This window comes from Oryza glaberrima, chromosome 12 (assembly GCF_000147395.1).
Source record: "Oryza glaberrima chromosome 12, OglaRS2, whole genome shotgun sequence".
NCBI lineage: Eukaryota > Viridiplantae > Streptophyta > Magnoliopsida > Poales > Poaceae > Oryza > Oryza glaberrima.
In genome coordinates this window covers 23123989-23146862 of record NC_068337.1, presented here as the reverse complement: position 1 = coordinate 23146862, position 22874 = coordinate 23123989, and the positions used below count along the sequence as shown (strand labels likewise).

General features: G+C 40.0%; 4 protein-coding genes across 4 annotated transcripts; 1 reads left to right on the top strand and 3 right to left on the bottom strand.

Moving 5' to 3' along the window:
- Positions 1-76: 76 nt before the first annotated feature.
- On the bottom strand, positions 77-4798 carry LOC127757745 (eukaryotic translation initiation factor 2 subunit gamma-like). The gene is made up of 9 exons (XM_052283311.1): positions 4555-4798; positions 3551-3664; positions 2982-3043; positions 2448-2560; positions 2081-2183; positions 1454-1681; positions 1155-1373; positions 802-1062; positions 77-722 (listed from the first exon to the last, which is right to left on the bottom strand). Exons 2-9 carry the CDS (start codon positions 3654-3656, stop codon positions 420-422), a joined length of 1395 nt encoding a protein of 464 aa, XP_052139271.1. The 5' UTR covers positions 3657-3664; positions 4555-4798; the 3' UTR covers positions 77-419.
- Positions 4799-6766: 1968 nt separating this feature from the next.
- LOC127757685 (homocysteine S-methyltransferase 2) lies at positions 6767-10241 on the bottom strand. The gene is made up of 7 exons (XM_052283253.1): positions 9904-10241; positions 8685-8741; positions 8405-8604; positions 8195-8324; positions 7901-8104; positions 7658-7729; positions 6767-7368 (listed from the first exon to the last, which is right to left on the bottom strand). The coding sequence occupies exons 1-7, from the start codon at positions 10102-10104 to the stop codon at positions 7201-7203; spliced, it is 1032 nt and encodes a 343-aa protein (XP_052139213.1). The 5' UTR covers positions 10105-10241; the 3' UTR covers positions 6767-7200.
- A 3960-nt stretch (positions 10242-14201) lies between these two features.
- Positions 14202-20201, bottom strand: LOC127757898 (ubiquitin-like-specific protease 1C). Its single transcript, XM_052283490.1, has 14 exons — positions 19753-20201; positions 19546-19591; positions 19067-19155; positions 18703-18905; positions 17868-17910; positions 17325-17401; positions 17214-17243; positions 17032-17127; positions 16602-16704; positions 16150-16232; positions 15870-15992; positions 15620-15731; positions 15298-15405; positions 14202-15190 (listed from the first exon to the last, which is right to left on the bottom strand). The coding sequence occupies exons 1-14, from the start codon at positions 20077-20079 to the stop codon at positions 14606-14608; spliced, it is 2025 nt and encodes a 674-aa protein (XP_052139450.1). The 5' UTR covers positions 20080-20201; the 3' UTR covers positions 14202-14605.
- Positions 20202-22276: 2075 nt separating this feature from the next.
- On the top strand, positions 22277-22806 carry LOC127756746 (uncharacterized). The gene has a single exon (XM_052282123.1). The coding sequence runs from the start codon at positions 22279-22281 to the stop codon at positions 22804-22806; it is 528 nt and encodes a 175-aa protein (XP_052138083.1). The 5' UTR covers positions 22277-22278.
- Positions 22807-22874: the final 68 nt, after the last annotated feature.

Sequence of the window (22874 nt, the reverse complement as noted above, 5' to 3'; positions counted from 1 at the left end):
GACCACATGCGCTGAATCCACTTGGTTTGTCGGCCATGTTCATGAGAACACACCCTTAATGCAAGAGGCCACAAGGTAGAAGAAGCTGATCGAAATCCAGAGCGATGCTACTTTCGGTTGCAACATGCTCAATGCAATACAGTCCTGATTTGGATTAAGGGTACTAGTAGGTTTCTCGCCTACTTCACATTCATATTTCATAATAACATGCAAGAAAAACGATTTTTCCCAAGATTTCGATTGTAAGAAAACTTTTAGAAGCGAGCGTAGGTGAAATCTATAGCACGCGATGACATGTCTTCCAAACTCATGTTTTCTCCTCCATCTCACAAAAATTGTGCCTAGGAGCTCTCTGCCCTTCCACATTTCTTCTCTCTTACCTCAAACTGTTTGTGGTCTTCTGCCTAAACAACTGCACTTCAGAGCGGGCACGGTGGAACTTCGAGCGTCGTGCCAGCCTGGATCTGGCCCCATCCGATGAGACGCCAATGCTTCTCGACACGACGGCTAAGGGCAACCTTCTCACCTTTGCTTGTGCAGACAGGGGCAGTGAGCTGAAGTTTGGCAAGATCGTTCTTGACAGCAACCACACGAGCACCAGTCGACATGGATCCGATGTTAAGCATGAGGATTTCACCCTTGGTGAGCTTGGAGACCTTCCCAGCCTTCTCAGTACCTTTTGTCCTCACACCCAACAGCCTCCGAAGAAGGAAGAAGTTGATCTGCATGCATGAAAGTCCAGATTTAAGCAATGAATGTTTTATTCTCACTAACTCTTGATGCAACGAAGAGTTGACAAACCTCAAGCTCCACATAGACATCAGGAAGTGACCCAACTTCACCTAGAACCTGACCAACCAGTCTATCAGCACGTGTCAAGGTTGGATCCATGGTTGTTCCCACACCAATAAGACCTCCAGGCACAGCAAATTGGAGCTCATTCTGCTCAGCATAGAGCGAAACAATCCTTGAATAGATTGGGGTGCATTTGATGTTGCCGCTTTCATCCTTCATTACAATGCCAGGGCGGACTTCAATGTTCTGGTTCACCCTCAAAACTCCCTATAAAAGAAGCATCACAATTTAAGTCATACCTAATAACCCAAAAGTAGTGATAAAAAATCTAATTACATGTCACACGAGGGAATACATACTCTGAGGATGCTGCCACCAGCTACACCACCCCTAATTTCATCAACCTCTGAACCAGGCTTGTTGACATCAAAGGAGCGAATGACAATCATGTTTGGAGGGGAAGTGAAGTTCCTTTCAGGAATGGGGATTTTCTTCACAATGTATTCACATATCACATCAATGTTATACTTAAGCTGAGCAGATATTGGCACCACCGGAGCACCTTCAGCTATGGTACCCTATAGAGAAATAAAATAACCCATAAACAAATAGACAGACAGATGTACCCATCTACAAGATAATAATGGACAGTAGCAACCTGGATGAATTTCTGGATCGCTTCATGTTGATTCATTGCTGCACTTTCCTGGATAAGATCAATCTTGTTCTGAAGAATAATGATATGTTGGAGACGCATGATTTCAACAGCAGCAAGATGCTCAGATGTTTGGGGTTGTGGGCAGCTTTCATTGGCTGCTATCAAAAGCAATGCTCCATCCATGATAGCAGCTCCATTAAGCATTGTAGCCATGAGAATGTCATGCCCCTGTTAAGAAGAAATAGGTAGTGTATTACATATGTAATATTTTCTCATTATTGACTTCGAGAGATCAAAAAATAAAAAACAATATGCAGTGACCCATAAAAATATTTGAGATGACATCAGTTTATACTTCTTATCTACATCTTCTTATCTACATCCTTCACTCCTGTATGGCCATGTGCCTTCTAGTGGAAAAAATATTTGCATATAAAAACCAATGCAAGTGAAACCCCATGATCATAATTGACGGAACAAAATGTTTTAAAACAAATATACAGGCCAGTGAAAAGCCACATAAAGTAATATCATGAAATATTCAGGAAGACAATAAATGCTCAGAGAAATGTCTTGAGAAAAAGAACATTCATATATGCAACAAAGGGTAAGAGGTTTATATCATACCGGACAATCAACAAAAGAAACATGTCTCAGTAGCTTCATCCTAGTGTTTTCAAACCCAGGCACATCACAGTGAGGGCTATCTTCTTTTCCACTTCCATAAGCCCTTTATATAACAGGAAAAAAAGTCAACATATAGTGCAGAGCACACATGCATTAGCTTGACATCAAAGCAGCAGTCCTAAGTAGGTGAATGGCAGATAATTAGAAGTTACTTTTCTGGAGAATCAATCATGAGATTTTAATCATAACTTCTACCAGATATTAACTGGAAAACTAATTTTATATAGATAAGTGTTTTTAACATGGTAATACAAATGGAAGTTCATTGCATAGAACAAATCATGCCATTTAGTGGTTTATTGCATACTTGTAGCACATTGGTCGTGGGCATTTCTCGTCTTCACATTTGTAGATTTTCGCATTAGCATAACCAAGCTTTATAGTGATGTTACGCTCCAGCTCATTCTTGAAGCGAACAGTCTGTACAAATCACAAGGAAGAAATCAGAACTATATAAACAAATAAACAGATTGCATATGAAGTACATACATACTAAAAACGATTGAGCAGTTCAACAACCATCATTTAAATCCAGTCTAGCTTGAACTACAACTGTACCGCCTTTATAAGGAATGCCAACACATATCCTTCTACGCGCTATTATATTATATGAATTCCCAGATACAACTCTTCTGAAATCTAAACTCTATAGTGATTTTCAGCACACATTTTAAAGTTCACTGTAATTTACTCAAGAATGTAGAATAGTGCACATCAAGAATCAAGTGGCAGAAAGATAAGGAAAAGTTACTGATAAACGTGAGATATGATTCTCAGGTATACACAGAGTCTAGATTCATCACTTGGAAAGAAGTGCAATAATGAAATATATGAATTATACCTGAACTCCAGATATAGCTTTCACAACGGTGGACTTTCCATGGGCCACATGCCCAATGGTACCTGATGTTACAAAACAACAAAGAATATCATGCCCATGCAGGAGGCTCACAAAATCAGAAGACAAATAACATAACATTGCAATGTCCCTAGTCAACACAAAACCAGAGACATGCATCTCCATTAGATATAAATTGCAAAGTCATAAAAAAAATTTAAAAAAAACAGAGTACTTCCTGCCATGCACAATATCTGGACAAAAATGAATCATAACAAACTAGTCAACAAGTACAAACAGCAACAGTGTACCCATGTCTTAAGTGAGAGACTTCAGACTTCAGTATCATTATAGTGGTCATAAACAGGCACATCCCTAGAAAGGAAATAGTTCCCAAGTTTCCAGCATTTAAAGGAGCAAACTATAACACAGCTAAATGCTAATGAAGGAAACCTAAACATCTTACAGAACTATGATATTCACTTTGTAGACAGGAAACACAGAAAAAAACTGCAGTGACAAGCTATGCAATACTCGTAGAACAGTAAAACATCGCTAAAAGGATTGCATACCTATATTGATCGTCGCCTGGCGTGAGATAACTTCAGGCGATAACGGGTGGAGCTTTGTCACGTCAAGCTTGCTTAAGTCCTGCTCCATCAATCCTCGGCGAGACATGTTTGAAACTGCAAAAATGTTAAACAGCAAGGTCACCAACTGTCTTGTTCACTGTGTAAATACCAAATGCAGGTAAACAGAAAACATGCTATCTCCACCCATGAAACTATACACCAAATTTGAATTACTTTTGGCAGCACATGCAATCATTACTATTAAGCAATGTACTCCTGTGTAGAGGCTATACAGCCTAGTTTGTTTTAAGCCAGGATATTTTGATCATGGAAGCTGGCAGGGAGTAGTAATAAACAGGAACAAAGAAGTAGGACAATTGAGCCTGATAAGCTTATGATATCTCCCGTGCTGTTTGTGTCATTATCAGGATACCTATAAGTTAGACATGCTAATTTTACATTTTTTATAAGGATTTCCACAAACAACTTTGGCTGTGTTTTTACCCCAGGTTTCCCAACTCATCTCCCTCGTTTTCCACGCGCACGCTTTTCAAATTGCTAAACAGTGCGTTTTTTGCAAAAAAAAAAAAAGTTTCTATACGAAAGTTGCTTAAAAAATCATATTGATCTATTTTTGAAAAAAAAATTAGCTAATACTTAATTAATCATGCGCTAATGGACCGTTCCGTTTTCCGTGCGCACTGCTCTGGTTGGGAACACGCTCCAGCGAACACAGTAAGTGTACAACTTCAAGTGCAAAAAACAACTTTCCATCAACATTTTTCAGAGGTTTACAGGGCGATTTCTATTCAAATAGTCAATTATGCGGGGGGTAATGGTCTAATGAACTAATGACGACTACAGCTACTGCAGCTTAATTTCTGAACAACCAACCTCGCATTCATCATCATCATTCAGTAACACGCGTGCATCCAAATAAAAGCAACAAAAAATTGCCATGGAAAACAGGAAGAGTGAGTAATACGAGAGTACACGAGGCTCACCGTCGAAGGTGCCTCGGGTTGGCCGATCGGCGGTGGACGACAAACTCGGGAGAGGCGGCGGCGGATCGAGGAGGAGGTGGCAGTGGCGGCTCCGGCTCGGTGAGGCGGGGAGGGATCGAGGTGTGGGAGGGGATGAAGTGGGTGACAGATCAGAGGGGCGCGGCGGCGGCGGCGGCGGCGGTGGATCGGGGAGGAGGAGAAGTCGGCGACGGAGAAGACGAAGGCGGCGGCGGGTTGTGGGGGGAGGTGAGATTGGGTGATGGGGTTAGGGTTTGCTTTATATAGGTGGAAGGGTGAGGACGATTTTGGATCGCTGGATCTCCATCCAACGGACAGAATGAGTTTGGAAATTGATGATGTGATTAATCATGTGAATAATGATGACTACGAGAGTGGCAAAATTTTCCAATAAGACACACAGTAGTTTTGTGGCATCAACCGTACAACACTTTAAATTTAAAAGTGTATTTGTCATAGGATATTCTGATTTGATTTTATGAATATTTACGAAAACATGGTATGCCCATTACTTTAACATTTTTCGTTTAATGAGACACCAATTTGGAAATGACAGTACTGCCCAGTGCCCCCTATGCCAAATTGCAAGGCACCGTTAAGTAATTTGACTAAAACTTTCCAAATTTCAAATCTTTTGGGTCTCTGGTGTGATATATTTCCCCACCCAAATAAAGGAACTTATTTAGAATCTTAAAAATTTTAAGTTCATTCAATGTGTTTAAAATTTACTTTTTTAGATTTTTTATTTGAAATTTTTTGTTCTGTCGGTCTCCGGAAATGTTTTTATTTTCACTATTTGGGACGAGCAGTTTAAAATTTGTAGGTTTGTTTAAATTTAAACAAAATTTCTTCCAAACTCACAATTTCCATTAAATTCTTTAGAAATTTAATAAATTTCCATTTAATCTGTCACCCAAATTTAATATTTGTGATTTTAAAAATGTGAGACAAAAAATTTAGTCCGGTCGAGCATGCAACTTGTCATAAGGGTAAAACTGTTACTTCTAAAAATTTTATCTCCAATTGAGATGTGAGTGCTAAATAATGGCCATAATGTCCTATAGCAAGGACATATATTATATGGCACCTTGCGGTTAATGCCACAAAACTACAATATCCTGGGCAAATTTTGTGAAGGAGCAAATGTTAGGACATTAACGTTGGGTCGAGTATTAACTTGGACTTTATATCTCTTATTTTTTTAACTAATCACTTTGCTTGTTTAGATTCGTAGAAATAGCTACACTTTCAAAGCGAGAGGAGAGTAAATATTTTTCAATATTTTGTACACAATATAACTTCGTTAACATTCAAAACCATTGATATCAATCGCACATCAGTGCTAATCCTATGGACTAAAAATATACCAAAATATAAATTAAAAAATAGCACCATACATAGACATGACAAAACCATTCCTTTTTCAATATGTCATCTGCCTCCTGACAGCTGGGAAGCAGAAATGGAAGAATCAAGCGTCGATGGCACCGACATCTCCTCCGGCGTGTCAAACCGAAGAACATTGACAGCCTGCCTAATGGATTGTTTATTCCTACCCTGTACCTTTGTCATGTGTTATTTTTCTCTCTTAGGCCTTCTTCAATTTGAAAGGTATTGAAGGGGATTAAAATAAATTAAAAGGGAATAATAACACACCACAATTGATATAAAATAAATTCTCTCTAACTTCTTCCTCGTACGGATTAACCGAACATGGTCTTATGTATCCGTCAGTAATGGCGTGCCCTTCTATTGCAATGTGCATCTTGCCGATTACATACAACAATTCAAGGCCACAAGTTAGCATATCTTGAAAGCAATAGGAGCCGTTCCTGTTATTTTTCATTGAAAAAACTATTTCAAAATGGCAGGGCTAATACCCTAGTACCAATGTACCATAAGAGAGACTTCCACATAGTGCAAGAGCATCCAATTCTTCGATCAACACAAACTTTATACAACTAAATAGAGCTGAATACTACTAGTATTTCACAACAAAATTGTTTCTTCCTCCCCTGTTAGGATTGTTCATCACTAATGGCGTGCCCTTTAATGGTGGATCACGATCCTCTACCGTCACTGCACCGTACATTTGTCAATTACATGTGGGTCTGATGTCGACTGCAGAGGATCTCAATCCTTGATGGTAGGGCTAGTACCATCAGAAAATTCCACAGAATGCAAGAGCATCAAGTTCTCCATTAACAAACAAAACTTATTGTTATAGACTTGTAGTATAGCAAAACAAGAGTTCACAGGGTAGTAGTAGTACAGCAGTAGTAGTAGTACACAACATAGGCTCTTATAACAGGCTCAGGTCTGCACAACAACTCTTGATAGCTTACAAGCTTCATCAACTTTGCCGCAGATTGTTTTCACTCACTTGTTACTTACTTAGTAGAACAGCTCACTATCACTGTTTGCTGCTTGCTAATCCTTCTTGGTAGGTTGTACCTCCAGATTGGGCAACTTTAAGAACTCAGACGAAACGCACAGTTATTCGCAAGTGTAAGTGCAGAGCCATCTCATTTGCAGCAGAGAACATCATGCTGCTAGTAAGGACCTCCAGGATATGTTCATCAGGTTCAGGTACCAGCATGAGTAGCACACCTGAAGGAGCGTGCAACTCTATGCCACAGGTAAATGCAGCGAAGAGTGGCGTTGGTTAAGTGATCTACTTATGGCCTTGATGGTGTTTGGAGTTGTCCTGCAGCAGCCGCCAATGAGGACAGCCCCATCTTTGCACCATTCGTTTACGTAGGAAACAAAATCACCGTCTGACACGCCAGTTGATTCCTGCACAGCAAATGCAGCAGATGTTTAGAATTTCAGACTAACCTCAAAGATTATATTAGTTGGGAAATACTAGAGAATCACTTTTATGTTTAACAGAAAGTTGGCCTTTGATTTTCCTATGTTTTCAAACAAAATTACAGTAGTAGACTGGCAGAGGTGATGGTATAGTTTTTCTGGCACTTCAGAATGCATATATTCAGAAAGCACCAAAGTATTTGATTGCCGGATTTTTCATGATCAGAAGAATGTTTCTACTCAAATCCATGTATATTCCTTGAGATGAACTTACCACCCACTCCTTTTTCTCAGCATCATATCTTTCTCCGCTGTTGGGATATATCAGAATTGGCTTATCTGTGACCTGTGATAATGCACAAGTAGTCAAGTGAAGAGATATACTGCTTGCTCAATCAACATGTTTTATATAATTTGTACAAGCACAAACAAGCAGGAAACATGATTCTTTCACCAGGACATAGGACACTGAGCTCAAACATGTTTCAGTAACTGAAAAGCATGTACAACTACATACCTTTCGTATGGAGAGTATCAGGCCATGGATAAATCTTGGAGGTGTGCAATTTATTCCAACTGCACCAACCTTCGAACACCCATTAGCAATAGTAGCACATTCAATTAACGAGTCTCCACTCACAATGTGAACTCCATCTTTTGAATTAAATGAGAACCATGCAGGGATACTGATGTTACATTCGTCGAGAAGTTCAACATAAGCCTAAAGACCAGCAAGCGAAACAATAGAGATTATTTTGTAAGAACACATTGTTAAATGAGAGGCAAAATATCCCTGGTTGGGAATTGTTACCTGAGCTTCCAATTTGTTGGGAATTGTTTCAAAAGCGATCAAATCAGGACCTGCTTCTGCAAGAACCTCCAGCCTTCGCTTATGAAAATCTTTCAGGAATTCTAATGTGCCAGCTTCGCCATAATCCCCACTAATAACACCAGAGAAACAGTGATTACCCAGAAGCAATACAGGAAAATGAGTGCTCTGCTCTATTAAGTAGTTAAGTACCTGTACTCAGAGCCGTCAGCAAGATAGGCCCCATAACTTCCTATGGAAGCTGCAACCAGGATAGGATGTTGTATGGGACGATCTGAATGTTCCTTCAGAAACATGTCATGCGCTTCACGTGCAATCTCAACACTCTTTGCAAGCAAGTCTTCACTTTGTTCTTTTGAAAATCCCTTGGATTCAAAGCCTTGAATTGTAGCCTGCAACATCAAATATATTGGAACTGTTCATACAAGAATATCATATATACTGGAAAAATGCGTGGAAATATATAATTGACCTGGTATGACGCTGTGATTATGATATTTGCACCTGCTTCTAGGTAGTCTAAATGGACCTGTTCCATCACATAAGGAGAATGTATGATGTCATAATCTGTAAACAGCTCTTTGCATGCGAAATAATTGGTCAGATTGAAAATAGTACACTACATTTATTAGGTACATACAGCAGAAAAAAAGAAGGAAAGTTAGCAACTCCTTAGCACTGCAAAAATATAAAAATCTGTGCATTTTAAGTAATAGTTCTCCTCACATTATTTCACATAACAGTACAGGGTAATTGTGACATGCCAATCCACAATTATCATCTGAAAGGACAGAAACAGACAGACTAGGACCAGGATACATGGCCCATGAAACTTGGACCAGCAAGACCAATCCCCCCAGATCTGAGCTCAGGTCATGGAAAACAGTCAAGACTTCAATTATGCTTTCGAATAAGAATTCAATTCTATCCCAAAATGCCAGAATAAGTTTGGCAAGTGGCATATACTCCAGTTGGCAAATGCTGTGGGCAGATTCAGCAGCTGGTCTGCACTTTATCCTACAAGACTACCTTCGGAGAAAGACAGCACAAAAGCACCTAGCCGGCATGCTTGACTCGCGTATTAAATCAATCCTTCAAAACCTCATTGAACTCCCAAAATCAGACAGTCCACAGGAGTAGAAGCACAGAAAATTGCTGGTTTTTTGTTCCCTTCTTTACTACTCCACCCGTCCCAAAAAAAAAAAACCAATGTTCGTTATGCTAGGAAATATCACCTCCAATTTAGGTTGGTTTTTTGGGACGAATGGACTACTCCACTCAGTAAAAAAAAGTTTTAGTTTTAAAAAAAGAGTTGGTAAAAAGAAACACTTGTTTGATACTGTCCTGTCCATGGTATAGCAATTAGCTTATTATAATGGAACCGTGGGGACATTTCCAATGCTCTTTTTAATATTTTCTTTAGAACAAGATATTTCCCAGTTCCAACACTCTAGGGGCAAGCAGAAAAAAACTTTTCCCTACTCCAGTAAACTAGTGACCTGTCAATTTCATAACCCTGCCTGCTTCAATTGATCTAGTCGTTTATTTCCAAATCTTAAATAACTTCTCTTCTCTTTTTTTTGGGTTAACCATGCTCGCTCGCATCAAGAATCAAGTTGAACACATCACAGCTGTTCTACTCCAAAGTTGAACAAATTCGTCAGATAGCACGAGACAGATTGCGGGCTGACCTTGCGGATGAGGTGCGAGGAGGAGAGGAGGCACTTGGCGCTCCAGAGCGGGTCGTTGAGGTCGGCGCCGTTGGCCTCCAGCTCCGTCGCCAGCCCGCCGTCCATCACCAGCCTCCCGCCGCCGGCCTCCACCCACCTCCTCACCGCCGCCGCTCCGTCCTCCTCCGCCGCCCCGCCGCCGCCGCCGCTCTTCCCCACCATCTCTCCCGCCTAGAGTAGGTAGGTAGGTCGCTTCTCCGAGCTTGGATTTGGATTTGGATTTGCGCGAGGTGGATTTATAGGAGGAGGCGAAGGATTTGGAGGAAGAAGACGAGGGAAAAGGGGGAAATAAAAATGGCGCCTTTTGCAGTTGGGTTCGGCTGCTGACACGACAGAGAGGGTTTATGCCTATCCCCTTCATCTTTGCTGTCAATACTTTTATTTTTTTTGATAATCACATAGGCATCTCTAATTAAGTTTTTCTAATAATAAAATAGTGTTCCGGTGTTTGCTTAATGAGCTATCATCAATTACTACAAAATCGACACATAAATAAACACATCACATACTGATATGATATAAAGAAAACGCAAACTAAAAGACACCATCATAAGGTAAAAGAACCCTTATTATTGTATCCTATCAGAGAATTTCCATCTGAAGTTGGTAAAAAGGCACCTAATCATCTCTAATTAATTATTCTTCATCAAAATAATACTCCATATTCCAAAAATGTGAGTCCTATTTCTTTTTCACTAAGACCAAGAAGCAATTAATTCATTCACCATATGACAAAACCAATGAATATGCAACCAATAAGCATTAAAATGGCTTCTTGGATTCCTATCAACAATTTAATTTAGCACATAATAACTACAAATAGGACTCAGACTTTTGGAAAAACCAAAGAATGAAATAGTTCTTAGACTTTTGGAAAGAGAGGGTAAATCTCAGTAATATACTAATTTATGGTAGAATGATTGTCAATAAATGTTGACCATTTACTCAGCACTTAACAAATTCCAAACATAATAGGGTTTACCTTACCTTACCGATGAAGGAGGGGTTCCGATGATAAATCCGATAACTATATGATTATTATTGTGGTGAACGTTGGAAAAACCTAATGAAATTTACTAAAATTTATTTTATTTTTCTAAAACTTGAAGAGGTTATCAGATCCTTATCGTTAGTTTACCCGACGGTAATATTATTTCCACGATAACAAACAATAAGGAACACCTACTTATTCTAGATAGGGAGAACTCTATACATGATAGGTTGAGTCATGCCTTTGATAATCTCGACATATGAAATTCATGAGACCTCATTCGTTTTGCCCGTTAAAAGGTCGATAACTTGTGACTTTGAATTTCTCAAGATAGATTATGTTCGATGTGATCTTGGTTGCTGTATTACGCAACATGAGTTGGCAACCTGTGACGAAAATTTTGGAGTTACAAATTGCGAGAATTGAACTAGAGCACTCCACGTGTGGCACTGAAAGCAGCTTATCATCATACTAGGTATGGATGGGTCGTTTGTGGCTGCCAACTATCACACTTTTGGAGCTTTTCCAACCTGCATTTGTCATTTGCATATAGGTGATGATGTAGGCAGGTTTATCATCCTACACTCACGTTCTTGTCATTTTTCTAAAAAAAAACAGATTTTTTTGGGTATACGTAAATATTCACTGGCATATGTAACAATGTAAAGATTTTCAATGTGCTTTACTGTCCTACTGATATTGTTAGCTTACACACAATTGTTCATTTTGTCACTGTAGTCATCATTCATATCTATGTCACTGTACTATAATTCGCTTTCTTCCCCAACCAACAAAAAATTGATATCTTTTGACAACGACAAGAGCAGTAAAGCCCTTATTTAGATCTGGTTTAGTTCTTAACTTTTTCTTCAAACTTCTAACTTTTTCATCACATCAAAACTTTCCTATGCACAAACTTCCAACTTTTCTATCACATCGTTTCAATTTTAATCAAACTTCCAATTTTAGCGTGACCTAAACACACCATAAAGGATGGTTTTCTAATTTTACAAAAGAAAGGGATCAAATTGTTTTATATGCAATTCATGCGTCCTTGATGAAGAACACATGGGATGGGACAGAGCAAGAAAATGGGGAGCTTATAACCAATTTTCTCCATATAAAGTGACAGCATGACAGGTTCATCGCACCTGGACATTTTCTTTTTTCTTTCAGCCTGAGAACAGTTTCAGAAGCTGTCAAGCTGCCGGTGTGATGATACTAGGAATTAAAGCTGGAAGCTTGGAGGTGAAAGCAACGAAAATGATGGGCACGTTGAAGTAATCAGCTGCTCAAAGCATTTTAATTAGTATCACCAATCAGCTAGGGCGTGTCGTGTTAACTTGCTTCTATAACTAATTAATTAAACAAATCAGCAGAGTGTTTTGGGAGGCTTGCTTCAGTACACTTATTTCTGAAAAAGTTGCTGGATTTTGGCAAAGTAGTTTATGACTAGTGCTTATTTAAGAGGGAGTTGCAAATTGGTACTCCACGGAATTGGTTGAGGTGTTTGCCACCGGAAATCAACTGCTTGATTAGGTACGATTTAGATATGTAATCATACACGCGATGTGCAATTAACGAGAGCAGTAGCGGTGGATGATTAGGAAACTGCTGCCCAGCTTGGTCAGCAATTCAGCATCAGGTTAGGTCCTCTTCTGATCAAGCAATATTCTTTAAGCATGGTATAAATACTTTCGTATTTGCACGAAAATTTTAAATAAGACGAATGATCAAACGTTGGATAAAAAATCAACGGCGTCATACATTAAAATATGGAGATAGTAGTAGTGTATAGTTGTTGACGTAAAATATGTCGTAACACATGATAGATCTGCTTAATTTCAGTTCCAGTATAGTTACTTAAAGTTGATGTTCATAATGTACCAGTTAGATAGGATGATAGAAAGAATCGAACCAATGAACCAATCGATGGATACTGATATAGGAGTATATCGGATCCGATGCAGGTCCGATGTTTAAGACGTGCATGATGAGAAATTAATCAGCCAAATAACAGAGGTGGTATGTGATTGCACCTCCCTGGCGTTTAATCAGCACTTTGGCCGGTTGCTTCAGGAAGACAAACGTCGATGAGCAGGAAAATGCTCCTGCCTTCCGGAAAGCGTGGGTGACCTGAGTAGGTACTTCTCTGGTGATTAGAATAACAATGCATGGTTTGTTATTAAATTGAGAAGATTAGAGAAGTCTTTGTAGTAATATCTAAGCCAGCTTTGGTTGCTTTAGCACAAAGTAATAAATGCTCCAATAATTCGTTTCCCCGGTCTAAAATTACTATATCTTCAGCACCATATATTAATTAACAATATATAATAATATATTATATATACGATCTCTGATAGATTGTTCTTATCTGCAGCATCTTTTTTTCCCAGATGATAATCGCATGATCATCCACTAGCAGCTGCCGCGGTGATCTAATCTTGATGGCATGCACCAGTGTTTAATTAATAAAAAGGTTCAGATTAGCTGGAAGAATCCATCCCAAGATGGACCAAATTAAGTATCGTTAATCAACGTGCAAAACAAGAGGGGAATAAATTCGCCAGCATTTTTGGAGAGGAATACTTTTTTCAAGTATTTTTGGACAAGGAATAATATGGTCTCATATCAAAGGAAAAGAATATGCAATATGTATATCATATTGCCTCAGTTTTGAACATGTTGGAAGTATTTCAATAGCTTATCTCATAGATCAAGAAAGGAATATAATGCATGCACGGCCACTTGTGTCCAAAGTTGTCCACTACCAAATTATACTTGCTTTTCTTTAAACCACCATAGCCAATTATTATCAAAGTTTTTATTAACTTAATATCCCTATCCGCCCTTGTTCCTTGTTTGATACTCCCTTCATTAACAAATGACTGTCGATTTTAACTTTGAGTTGTCCTATCTTAACCAATAACGATATTATTTTACAACAATCGAACTACACGTGATTTGGCTGAGTAAATTCGTATAGATAGTAAATTCATCAGCACATTCAGAGAATATAGTTATATGAAAGAAAAATATGATATATACACATCACGTTGACTCCAAAAACATGTTAGAAGTATTTCAATAGCTTAATATGAAAAATACTATACGTATTACTAAACTTGTCCGACTTTGGAACGACCTTAACGCCGTGAGCTCGTGACGTTAATCTCCGTATAACCAAGCCATGTTGTCACCATACTCAGTCACGTATTGAGTTGTTTTACCGTTTGATCGTACACTGATCGGACATACAGGTCGTACGTATAGTATTGTTCGCTTAATATCTCATATTAGGAATATAAACAATTTGTGTCCATACATAACTAGCATTCTGACCTACTCCGTACATGCTTGGCCTGTACACTGTACACTTCCCGTGACTACACCATGGCCTTCCTGCCAAAAATGAAAGGAAAAAAAAAACTACCACCATGGGCACAGAACAGGAGAAGGGAGAGGGAGGCAGATTATGTGTAACCCACCTTCACTCATTTACTTCTTCAATTCACCTACCATCATGCAGTTGAGATGTTGTATCAGGTAGTCATCATCCATTTGGCATGTGGCAACAGGCACCTCCAAAATTTGTGCATGCACAAGCATCTGCCATATTTTGTTTATCATCCTGGAAATGGAACAGATGGTGTGACGCATGAGCCCTTCATGTCAAAAGATGCGACAATTTTGCTTGTTAGTTCTTTGGTATGGATCTTCAATGATCTTCACATCGTCCATCTCACTGTCGGAGCTGTCGCAACATATATCTGGCTGTGGCTGCTTATGTGTATTCTCTTCACTGTTTTTCCATGCACCAGGGGATAAAACTGCAACTTCTTGTTCATCTTGTGAGCTAACAGGATCTGCTTTTGTAGTGTCTTCTTCATCCTTCATCACGCTATCCGACAATGTAGCTTCTTCCAAAAGAACACAGCCCGCGAGATTGTCAGCGCTTCTGCAGATGCTAGAGCTTGCTTCTTTTGATGCCGCGACCCCCTTGAAGTCTTCATTACTTATGCCAGTGTCTCCACCCTCTACGATCATTTCTGAACTACCACTACCAGGAGCTGCTGCTGCTGCTTGTTCTGATTCTGCGCTCTTTGTGGCATCTTCTTCATTATCGGATCGGTCAGATGTGTCAGCCTCCGACAAAGCTTCATCCAGCCTGGCACTTTCAAATTCTTCCAACAGCAGTTCTCGTATTCTCTGTCTTAGATCAGAAGCATCTTCAGGCTGGAACCAACTACGACTAAACTGTATAACAATTACAACCGCAGTGTTAAAATTTCGAAAACACACTGAGATCTAAACAGATGAAGTTCTACAAGAAACAAGTACAGAAAAATGACAGGGCCACTAACCATGCTAAGATTATCTCGAGTGAATCTTTCTGGTGCTAGCCTTATAAACCGTTCAATATAATAAAGCATGAAGATACCACAGTCATACTCATTCTTCTGCTGTGGAACCTGGCAGGAGTGAAAATTGTGTACAAATTGAATTAAGCGCAAAAACATCTAAGTGTTTATTGCAGCATTACTGTAATCTGAACAATTATTCAACACAAATATTCAATATGCATGCAGTCAGACAAGCACAACAAAATTGTACCATAACCTTCTAATAGAATGTTAATTGATTAATACTATTGATATGTGCATCACATGTCTAACGAAGGTTTACCTGAACTTTTTCTTTCTGTATATTGCTCGGAAGATCATCCCATATTGTCTCTGAAATTGAAATATCAGGAGGGGGATTCTTCCGTAAATGGCACCATTCTGCTTCAAGGTATCTATAACATGTATAGTTGCCAACATCAGAAAAGAGGTCACTTGCGCTAGAACTCAGTATAAGGTTAAGTTATCCACAAAATAGTGGCAGAAAACAACTTTTAACATGATCGATTATGAATAGGAGATCAGCCACTCACCTCCTAACGGTGTCAAAAATCTTAGCACTGGAATGCAGCTCAAGGGAGTCCAGATGAAGTATGATCGGCCCTGAATTACTTTCTTTGGAAGGAATGCAGATGATAATCAAGCTCCAGTGCGCCCTGATTTAGAAATGCAGATAGGCAAACTCATCATACATTGAAACCTACTGTAAACAACAAGGTATGGCATTAAAGGCACACTAGCAGTAGCATACAATGTTGGTGTGAATATTTCAAGAAAATGTTTGAATTATTATCCATATGAATAGCAACTTACGTTCCATGGATTGGCAAGATGATGTATGATGTGTGATATATATTGACACCTTTCCACCATCTTCTCAATTTCAGAAACTCACCCTAGAACAAGCAACCAATTAAAACGTCTCTATGTGAGATGAGCTATATACAATATTTCAGTCCAACATTATCATGTGAAGATAATACAACACTGAGAAGCAAAATGAGATAAAGCATCATAAAAGGTATATAACAGCAGATATAACAGAAGAGATCAACAAACAGCAATAGAATCAGGGTACTAGCAATGTTAGGACTACTACAAAACAGAAGTGGTATTCTTCATACTGCTTTTTATGGAGAGAAAGTGATTAAGGTTTGTACTCCACACTCATGGCAACCACGACAATAGAGTTAACCTTCTCTTTTTGCGTCAAGAAAAGAAACACAGTCGGCAGAAAACATAGTGTTCATTGCACACAATAGTACCTTCCCCAATAAAGCCTCTTCAAGCTTGCTATAGAAATATGTGTTAAATATGTAGAATTTTTCTCTGCAATCATCATCATGCAGTTTGGTCCTCTTCATGTACCTGCCATAACATTATGTAGAAAGAGTAAACTAACAATATTTATAAAATGAGATATAATCCAAATTCAGGAGTCCTAACTTTATGAGGTATTCATATTTTTTGTGCAACTAGAATGATCAGGAATGCATATCATTTTAAATATCTTGACTTTGTTTTATATATTTAAATGTCAAATGGCAGAAAAACTAGCATAAAAACAAATCCTGCACGAATTATTTCTTTTTAAAGGAAGAAAAAGATTATACACTCAAGTAGTCTCCAAAGAATATTTTAGATATTAGAATGGTTAAAAGCTAAAACTTAAAAGATAACAAGGTGCATTCTTACTGAATGTAGAAGTTTATCACTGGTGATGATAAATATACCCCAGGATCAAGACATTTAATATCTGAGCTGCTAAGCTCTACAGCTTCTGGATCATCTCTGTTCATATAAATAACATTAACAACATAAGGAAAAAAAACACTTCCATGACATCAAAACTTTCAGAAAGAATGGAAAATGTTCACCTTGATGGGTAGTAAATCATGGTCTCGTTCCTGAAAACACATTTGTTATGTTACATAAATCAATATTGTGGCTTGAAGTACACAACAACACCATTTTCTCGAGAAGCTTACCTTCTGTCATGCATCCTACAGTCTACTTGACCCTCAGGCTGAACATCTTCATCATCCAAGAGAACCACGTCTTGAACCTGATAGGTCAAACATTTTAATTTGAATAGTGAAACTTGCATGTGGTATTAGGATCACCACTAATGTGCCATACATAATAATACTGAGGGAATAGAATGATTTTCACTCATACAATGTATGATGGCCAAATTTCTAAGCAAAGAATTTACTGGAATGGGCAAACTATTAAATGAAAGCATATCACAACAGCAAACCAAAGACATCAACCACCCACTCAGTCATCATAGAGTTCGTGAAGTCTGGCAAACATAATATCCTCAGTTATGTACAGCATGGAAAAGAAATGCATATACATGCAGCTTGTTTAATTCTCACTTTTAGCTATTGATCCAAAATGAAATAGACAGTGCTTTGAGCATTCAATAGATCAGTAGGGAAATATGATAGTTTGTATGGAAGAAGATACTACAGAAAAGAATAGGTTCATCTTGGGATAGATGCTTTATCACTTATCAGCGTACCCACCTTTTGAAAATCAGAGAGACATGACTGATGTTTTTCCTTCCTCCTGCAAAGAAGAATTGAAGAGGAATTTTTCGTTGATTGAACAAAATAATACACAATTAACATATCAATGCATCAAACTGATACATGAAAAGAGATGTGAGGTACTAGGTGATATTTCTCACACTAGAGTCCCACCAGAAATTGGATTCCTACCTATCGACTCAATGGTATGTTTCCATTAAGCGATGCCCGAATCAGAGTAACAAAGTAGTGAGTAGTGATTCCAAAAATACTCCTACCCATAATGTAAGACCAAAAAAGTAAAATATGCCTATACTGGACTAAAGAAGCATAAGAGATGGAATTGTTAATAATGAGAGTGCTCCAGAAGCATGACCTTGCTGGACACATAACTGTGCATGTATGAACTCTAGATCAATCAAAGATACAAAGGTTTCATTACATTTCTCGTTGGAAGGATTAAAGGTTCTTGATATCTCTATCTTCGAAATTTCATGAACAATAACAAGTATTGCAATACTACAGAACAGAATGAACCCATTATAGAAAATACACAATGTTGCAAAAATATTTCCTTACTAATAGGAATTTCAAAAAAAGATGCAGTAGTAAACATCACTTATATATCTGCGATTCAACAGAACTACAGAAGTAACTAGGAATTTCTCTAATAATAGCACGGTGTCATCATGGAACATCAAGCATGCTTAAAAAAGTTAGTTACTTACACATAATGTTAAGGCAAAATTATTGAAATTCAGTAACAGCTCAGGTTGAACAAGGAATACATAGAACAAGCGTTCTAAACAGCTTAACAGATATTGATACATACTTCTTAATATAATTTCTGAAAGAGTATCTTGTACTTGGTTCAGATTTTTCATCATCAGCTTTCTCATCAGGATCAATGGCATGAACTCTCAGTTTGTGCCCAGATAAAGTTGAAGAACATGGTTTGCTCGAGTACATCTTATCCACTGAAATGGGTTTCCGCTGTTCAATTTGCCTTGAACTTCTCCGTGTTTCAATACCTAGCTGCATTGAGAGAAAACATATCTCATCCTGGTTACTATGGAATATCAAAAGAAACCCCTCACCTACCCGCGCACGCACCCCCCACCCCCCCACCCCAAAAAAAAAAAGAAGAAAAAAAGAGAAAGAAGAAAGCCAAATGATGTCATCACATTACTGTATACCTGACCATAGTTCTCCTTTGTAGAAGAAACGGGCCATGGTTTACCACAGAACTTGCGAGATGCATCTTCCCCAAGCTGATCTTCAATATCTGCAAACACACCGAGGCATATAAATATTGTGTCAATGGTAGATCATCAGGATGTACCTTTTGTCTTGATGAAACAGAATATAAAAAGGCAACAGCAAATGATCTCCCATTGCCATGTCTATTATCCCTAAAAAGCCAACCAAGGTATCTTTTACCATATGGTGATAAGTTTTCCCAAATGCTATAATCTATATTCCTTGACAGTGTATATAGTTTAATAGTAAAGGCTCCCCCACCCCACCCCCCTACTCGTCAGACTAACCGAATGTGTTTTCCACAGGAATTCACTAATACAGCAGATGAACAAAAAAAAAAACTCCTAATCATTCTGTTGGCGTTGTGGTATAAGCCTAGAAAAAACAGCACCGACACTGAATGCGAAGATCATACCGAAACTGAATACATCGCGTGAGGTAGAGTGACGGTCATCTCCATCCTGAAATAATAATAAGGACACTGGTTAGTGGACTACCCAACAAACATAAGCCAGAAATGCACACTAATTGCTCCACGAATTGATGATCAAACACTCGAATCTCATGGGGGAACAAAGCTGCAGCTACAACCCAGCCCAATCCGATCACACGAGCAGAATACCTTCGCGGCAGGGCCGATCCCCCGGCGGCGCGCCTCGGCCTCGAGCAGCGCGCGGCGGCGGCGGTTCCCCTCCCCGCCGTCGCAGAGGATCCCCTCGAACCGGGGCCGGAGGCGGCCCGCGAACGCCATCTCCCTCCGCAGCTCGTCGTCCCTCATCCTCACGATCTCCGCCTCCTCCTCCGTCCTCGCCCCCCGCGGCCGCAGCCGCTGCGCCACCGACGACCGCGTGGAGGTCGAGACGAAGCGGACCTCGACATCGTCGCCGTGGGAGGAGGAGGCGGCGGTGGTGGTCGGCATCACCTCCTCCCAGTCGATCTCGATCGGCATCGCCGCCGCGCCACCGCGATCGGCGGCGGAGGGCGAGGAGATTGGGGTTTTGGGGGGTGGAAACCGAAGAAGGGATGGGAGAAGAAAAGGGAAGGGGAAAAATTTTGGGTTGGGAGGGGAGGTTGCGTTGCCGCCCGCCTAATCAATCACCAGGAGCAGCTTACACTGCAAGATTTGGTTTGAAATATTTGGATTTAATTAATGCTACTTTCAAATATACGAATTTACTGCTACTTTTGAATGAGGTTTCACGAAAGTTCCAATCAGATTTTATGAAATTTCATGAAATTTCCGTAAGTTTTAGCCTAAACCTATTATTACAAAGTGAAACGAGAGAGACGCTTTTACCGATGTAAATTGTAATTTTTATACTCTAGGAGTGGTATAATGTTTATTCTCTCGCTTAATACCGATGTAAAATCATTTGTTTGCCCGGAGTAGCACGTACAGTGTACGGACGGCCCAGTATTTACATGGCCGTGTATTCTGGCCGGGCCCAGCACGTTCCCGATCCGGCCCAGCCGATATCATCATCTAGGCCCATCTGCAAGGCGTTTTTGCGATATGGTCCACTCAGCAACATGAATTACCTTGCGTAGTCCCTAGGTGGGGTTCAGAAACTGATTCTTCAAACCCCTTGGAATAGGGATGCAAGTGGGTAGTCCCATTACATGCATAAAAATCCGCTTCCCACTACCTGCATAAAAATCCGCTTGCTAATCTATTTCCTGTATGGTAGTACAAAATTTAGAAGAAAAAATGAACTAGAAGTGGAATAAGAAGGAAAAAAACCTGCTTGCCAGCCCCGCTTGTATCCCTACCTCGGAAATGGATAACGACCGTTGGATCAGGTGGCTTGTGGTATAGATCGATGAGGTGGGTAATTTTTTTGTGATATAGACCCCGTTAGTATCATGAATTGTAAAGTGTAGTCCTTATGCGGAGGTCGATGACTAAAGGGTTGTTTGATTGCATGCCACAACTTGCCATGCCTAAAGTAAGTCATGTCACAATTTTTTTAGTCACTTGTTTGGTTGATGACTCAACTATGTCGAGCCACACATTTTCTCTTTATGGCCCCACATGTCATACACTTGTATTGTTGGCTAACTTTAGCTAAATTGTGGCTAGCCACATCTTGCCTAACATGTGGTTTGACAAAGTTAGTAAGCAACCAAATTCTCCGACCACCTTGGCATCCGCTGCATCGGGAATTGCCATTGGCGACAAAGGAATAACAAACACAAGAACTCTGGTTGTGTCTTTTTATTTCCCCTGTTATTTTTTTCATAGACCTTTGTATTTTGGCTTTCTCCTAGAAGTCGGGTAATGAAAGTTGCCCGGTGGTCCTGTGCTTCTTCTTTATGAAGCTGGAAAAACATATGAGAGAGAAACATATAGAGGAAATGGATATGAGATATGATGGTGGAATGGCGATAACATCTTGAGCAAAATATGTTTCGGGGTGGTGTGAGCTCCATAGTCTTGTCTAGATTTAATGTGAGTGTATATTTTTGTCAGAATGCCTGTCTATTTTTTCACGAACTCATAAAAGGATTGCACGTCAATATATTAAAAGAAGAGAGCAGAGTTTGGTCAGAATACCTTTCTAGATCTAGAACCACAATGAAAATGCATGAAAAAATGGGCGCACAGAACTAATGGTTCGAGTCTGAAAATGGATGAAAACGGGGAAGTATCATGTGTTCCGAATACGGGGGATTCGTTTTTGGTGTTTTTGAAAGAAACGGAGAGGTGAGTTCTGCTAGGATGACGGTGGTGTTTGGAATGGGAATGGGAGACGTCGGTTAAGTAGTTGTCCGCATAGGTAGATCAGAATTACTATAATCATCTAGGCTATATATTTTATAATAGATGGAGGTGATATTAGGATGAAGAATTATTACAAACTTAAAAATTAAATCTATATCTGATATTTCCAAACAAATTTTTATATAAAAGTTTTTCATACGCAATGGGCCGTTTAGTAATTTGAAAAAAAGGCATGTATTAATAGAAATCGACATCTAAATTAGAAAAGAACATTATTCCAAGCAGGAGTTGTTTCCGCATACGATCCGTCGTCCACGGCAAACAAAGGAATATATTCTTCATAAAATAAAAGTCCTCCATGCACGCCGATAAACTAACGATCATAGCTAGATTAGATAGAGCTTAAGGTAGGAGGAGCCGAGAAGGATGGACGTGAACGCGGCGCCGGCGGCGGCGTCGACGGCGGCGAGACCTGCTGCGACGATCAACTTCTGGAAGGACCCAAACGCGGAGTCATGCTGCATCTGCGGCGGCGAGGCGGCGGCGGCGACGGTGGTGGAGGCGGAGGAGGAGGAGGAGCACACGGAGCTCACGTGCCCCTACAACTACCTCGCCCCGGCGGCCGCGCGCTGCTACGTGCCATGCCGGGCGAGGCGCGCCGCCTGGAGAGGGGACGCGGCGGGGGCGTCGGAGCGCCGCCGCTTCCTCCGCCGCTTCGTGCGCGTGAGCAACCTGCCGGCGAGCTGCCGGCCGGCCGACCTCGCCGGGCTCCTCGCCGGGTTCGGGCCGCTGCGGATGTGGCACGTCGCCATGGACGGGCCCCGGGAGTGCAAGGGGTTCGCCGCCGTCGTGTTCGAGCGGCGGGAGCACGCCGACGAGGCCATCGAGGGGCTCAACTGCTTTAGCTTCGGTGGCCGTAGCTTGCGGGTGGATTGGGCTTACCCGAGTGCCTAGCGTACAATTTTTTTTGTTAAAAATAAATACTAAACTATTAGTTATCTTAATTTTTAAGGGGAGTGTCT

What these genes read in the sequence shown, in the direction of transcription:
- LOC127757745 (XM_052283311.1), bottom strand. Translation starts at nt 3,656, where the DNA reads ATGTCTCGCCGAGGATTGATGGAGCAGGACTTAAGCAAGCTTGACGTG. An exon ending in TTTCTTTTGTTGATTGTCCG is followed by an intron (nt 1,682 to 2,080) that starts GTATGATATAAA and finishes TCTTCTTAACAG; the next exon opens with GGGCATGACATTCTCATGGC. An exon ending in ATGTCTATGTGGAGCTTGAG is followed by an intron (nt 723 to 801) that starts GTTTGTCAACTC and finishes TCATGCATGCAG; the next exon opens with ATCAACTTCTTCCTTCTTCG.
- LOC127757685 (XM_052283253.1), bottom strand. Translation starts at nt 10,104, where the DNA reads ATGGTGGGGAAGAGCGGCGGCGGCGGCGGGGCGGCGGAGGAGGACGGA. An exon ending in TAATCACAGCGTCATACCAG is followed by an intron (nt 8,605 to 8,684) that starts GTCAATTATATA and finishes TTGATGTTGCAG; the next exon opens with GCTACAATTCAAGGCTTTGA. An exon ending in CTGAGAAAAAGGAGTGGGTG is followed by an intron (nt 7,369 to 7,657) that starts GTAAGTTCATCT and finishes TTTGCTGTGCAG; the next exon opens with GAATCAACTGGCGTGTCAGA.
- LOC127757898 (XM_052283490.1), bottom strand. Translation starts at nt 20,079, where the DNA reads ATGCCGATCGAGATCGACTGGGAGGAGGTGATGCCGACCACCACCGCC. An exon ending in ACGCGATGTATTCAGTTTCG is followed by an intron (nt 19,156 to 19,545) that starts GTATGATCTTCG and finishes GTGTGTTTGCAG; the next exon opens with ATATTGAAGATCAGCTTGGG. An exon ending in ATTTTTGACACCGTTAGGAG is followed by an intron (nt 15,732 to 15,869) that starts GTGAGTGGCTGA and finishes TACATGTTATAG; the next exon opens with ATACCTTGAAGCAGAATGGT.
- LOC127756746 (XM_052282123.1), top strand. Translation starts at nt 22,279, where the DNA reads ATGGACGTGAACGCGGCGCCGGCGGCGGCGTCGACGGCGGCGAGACCT.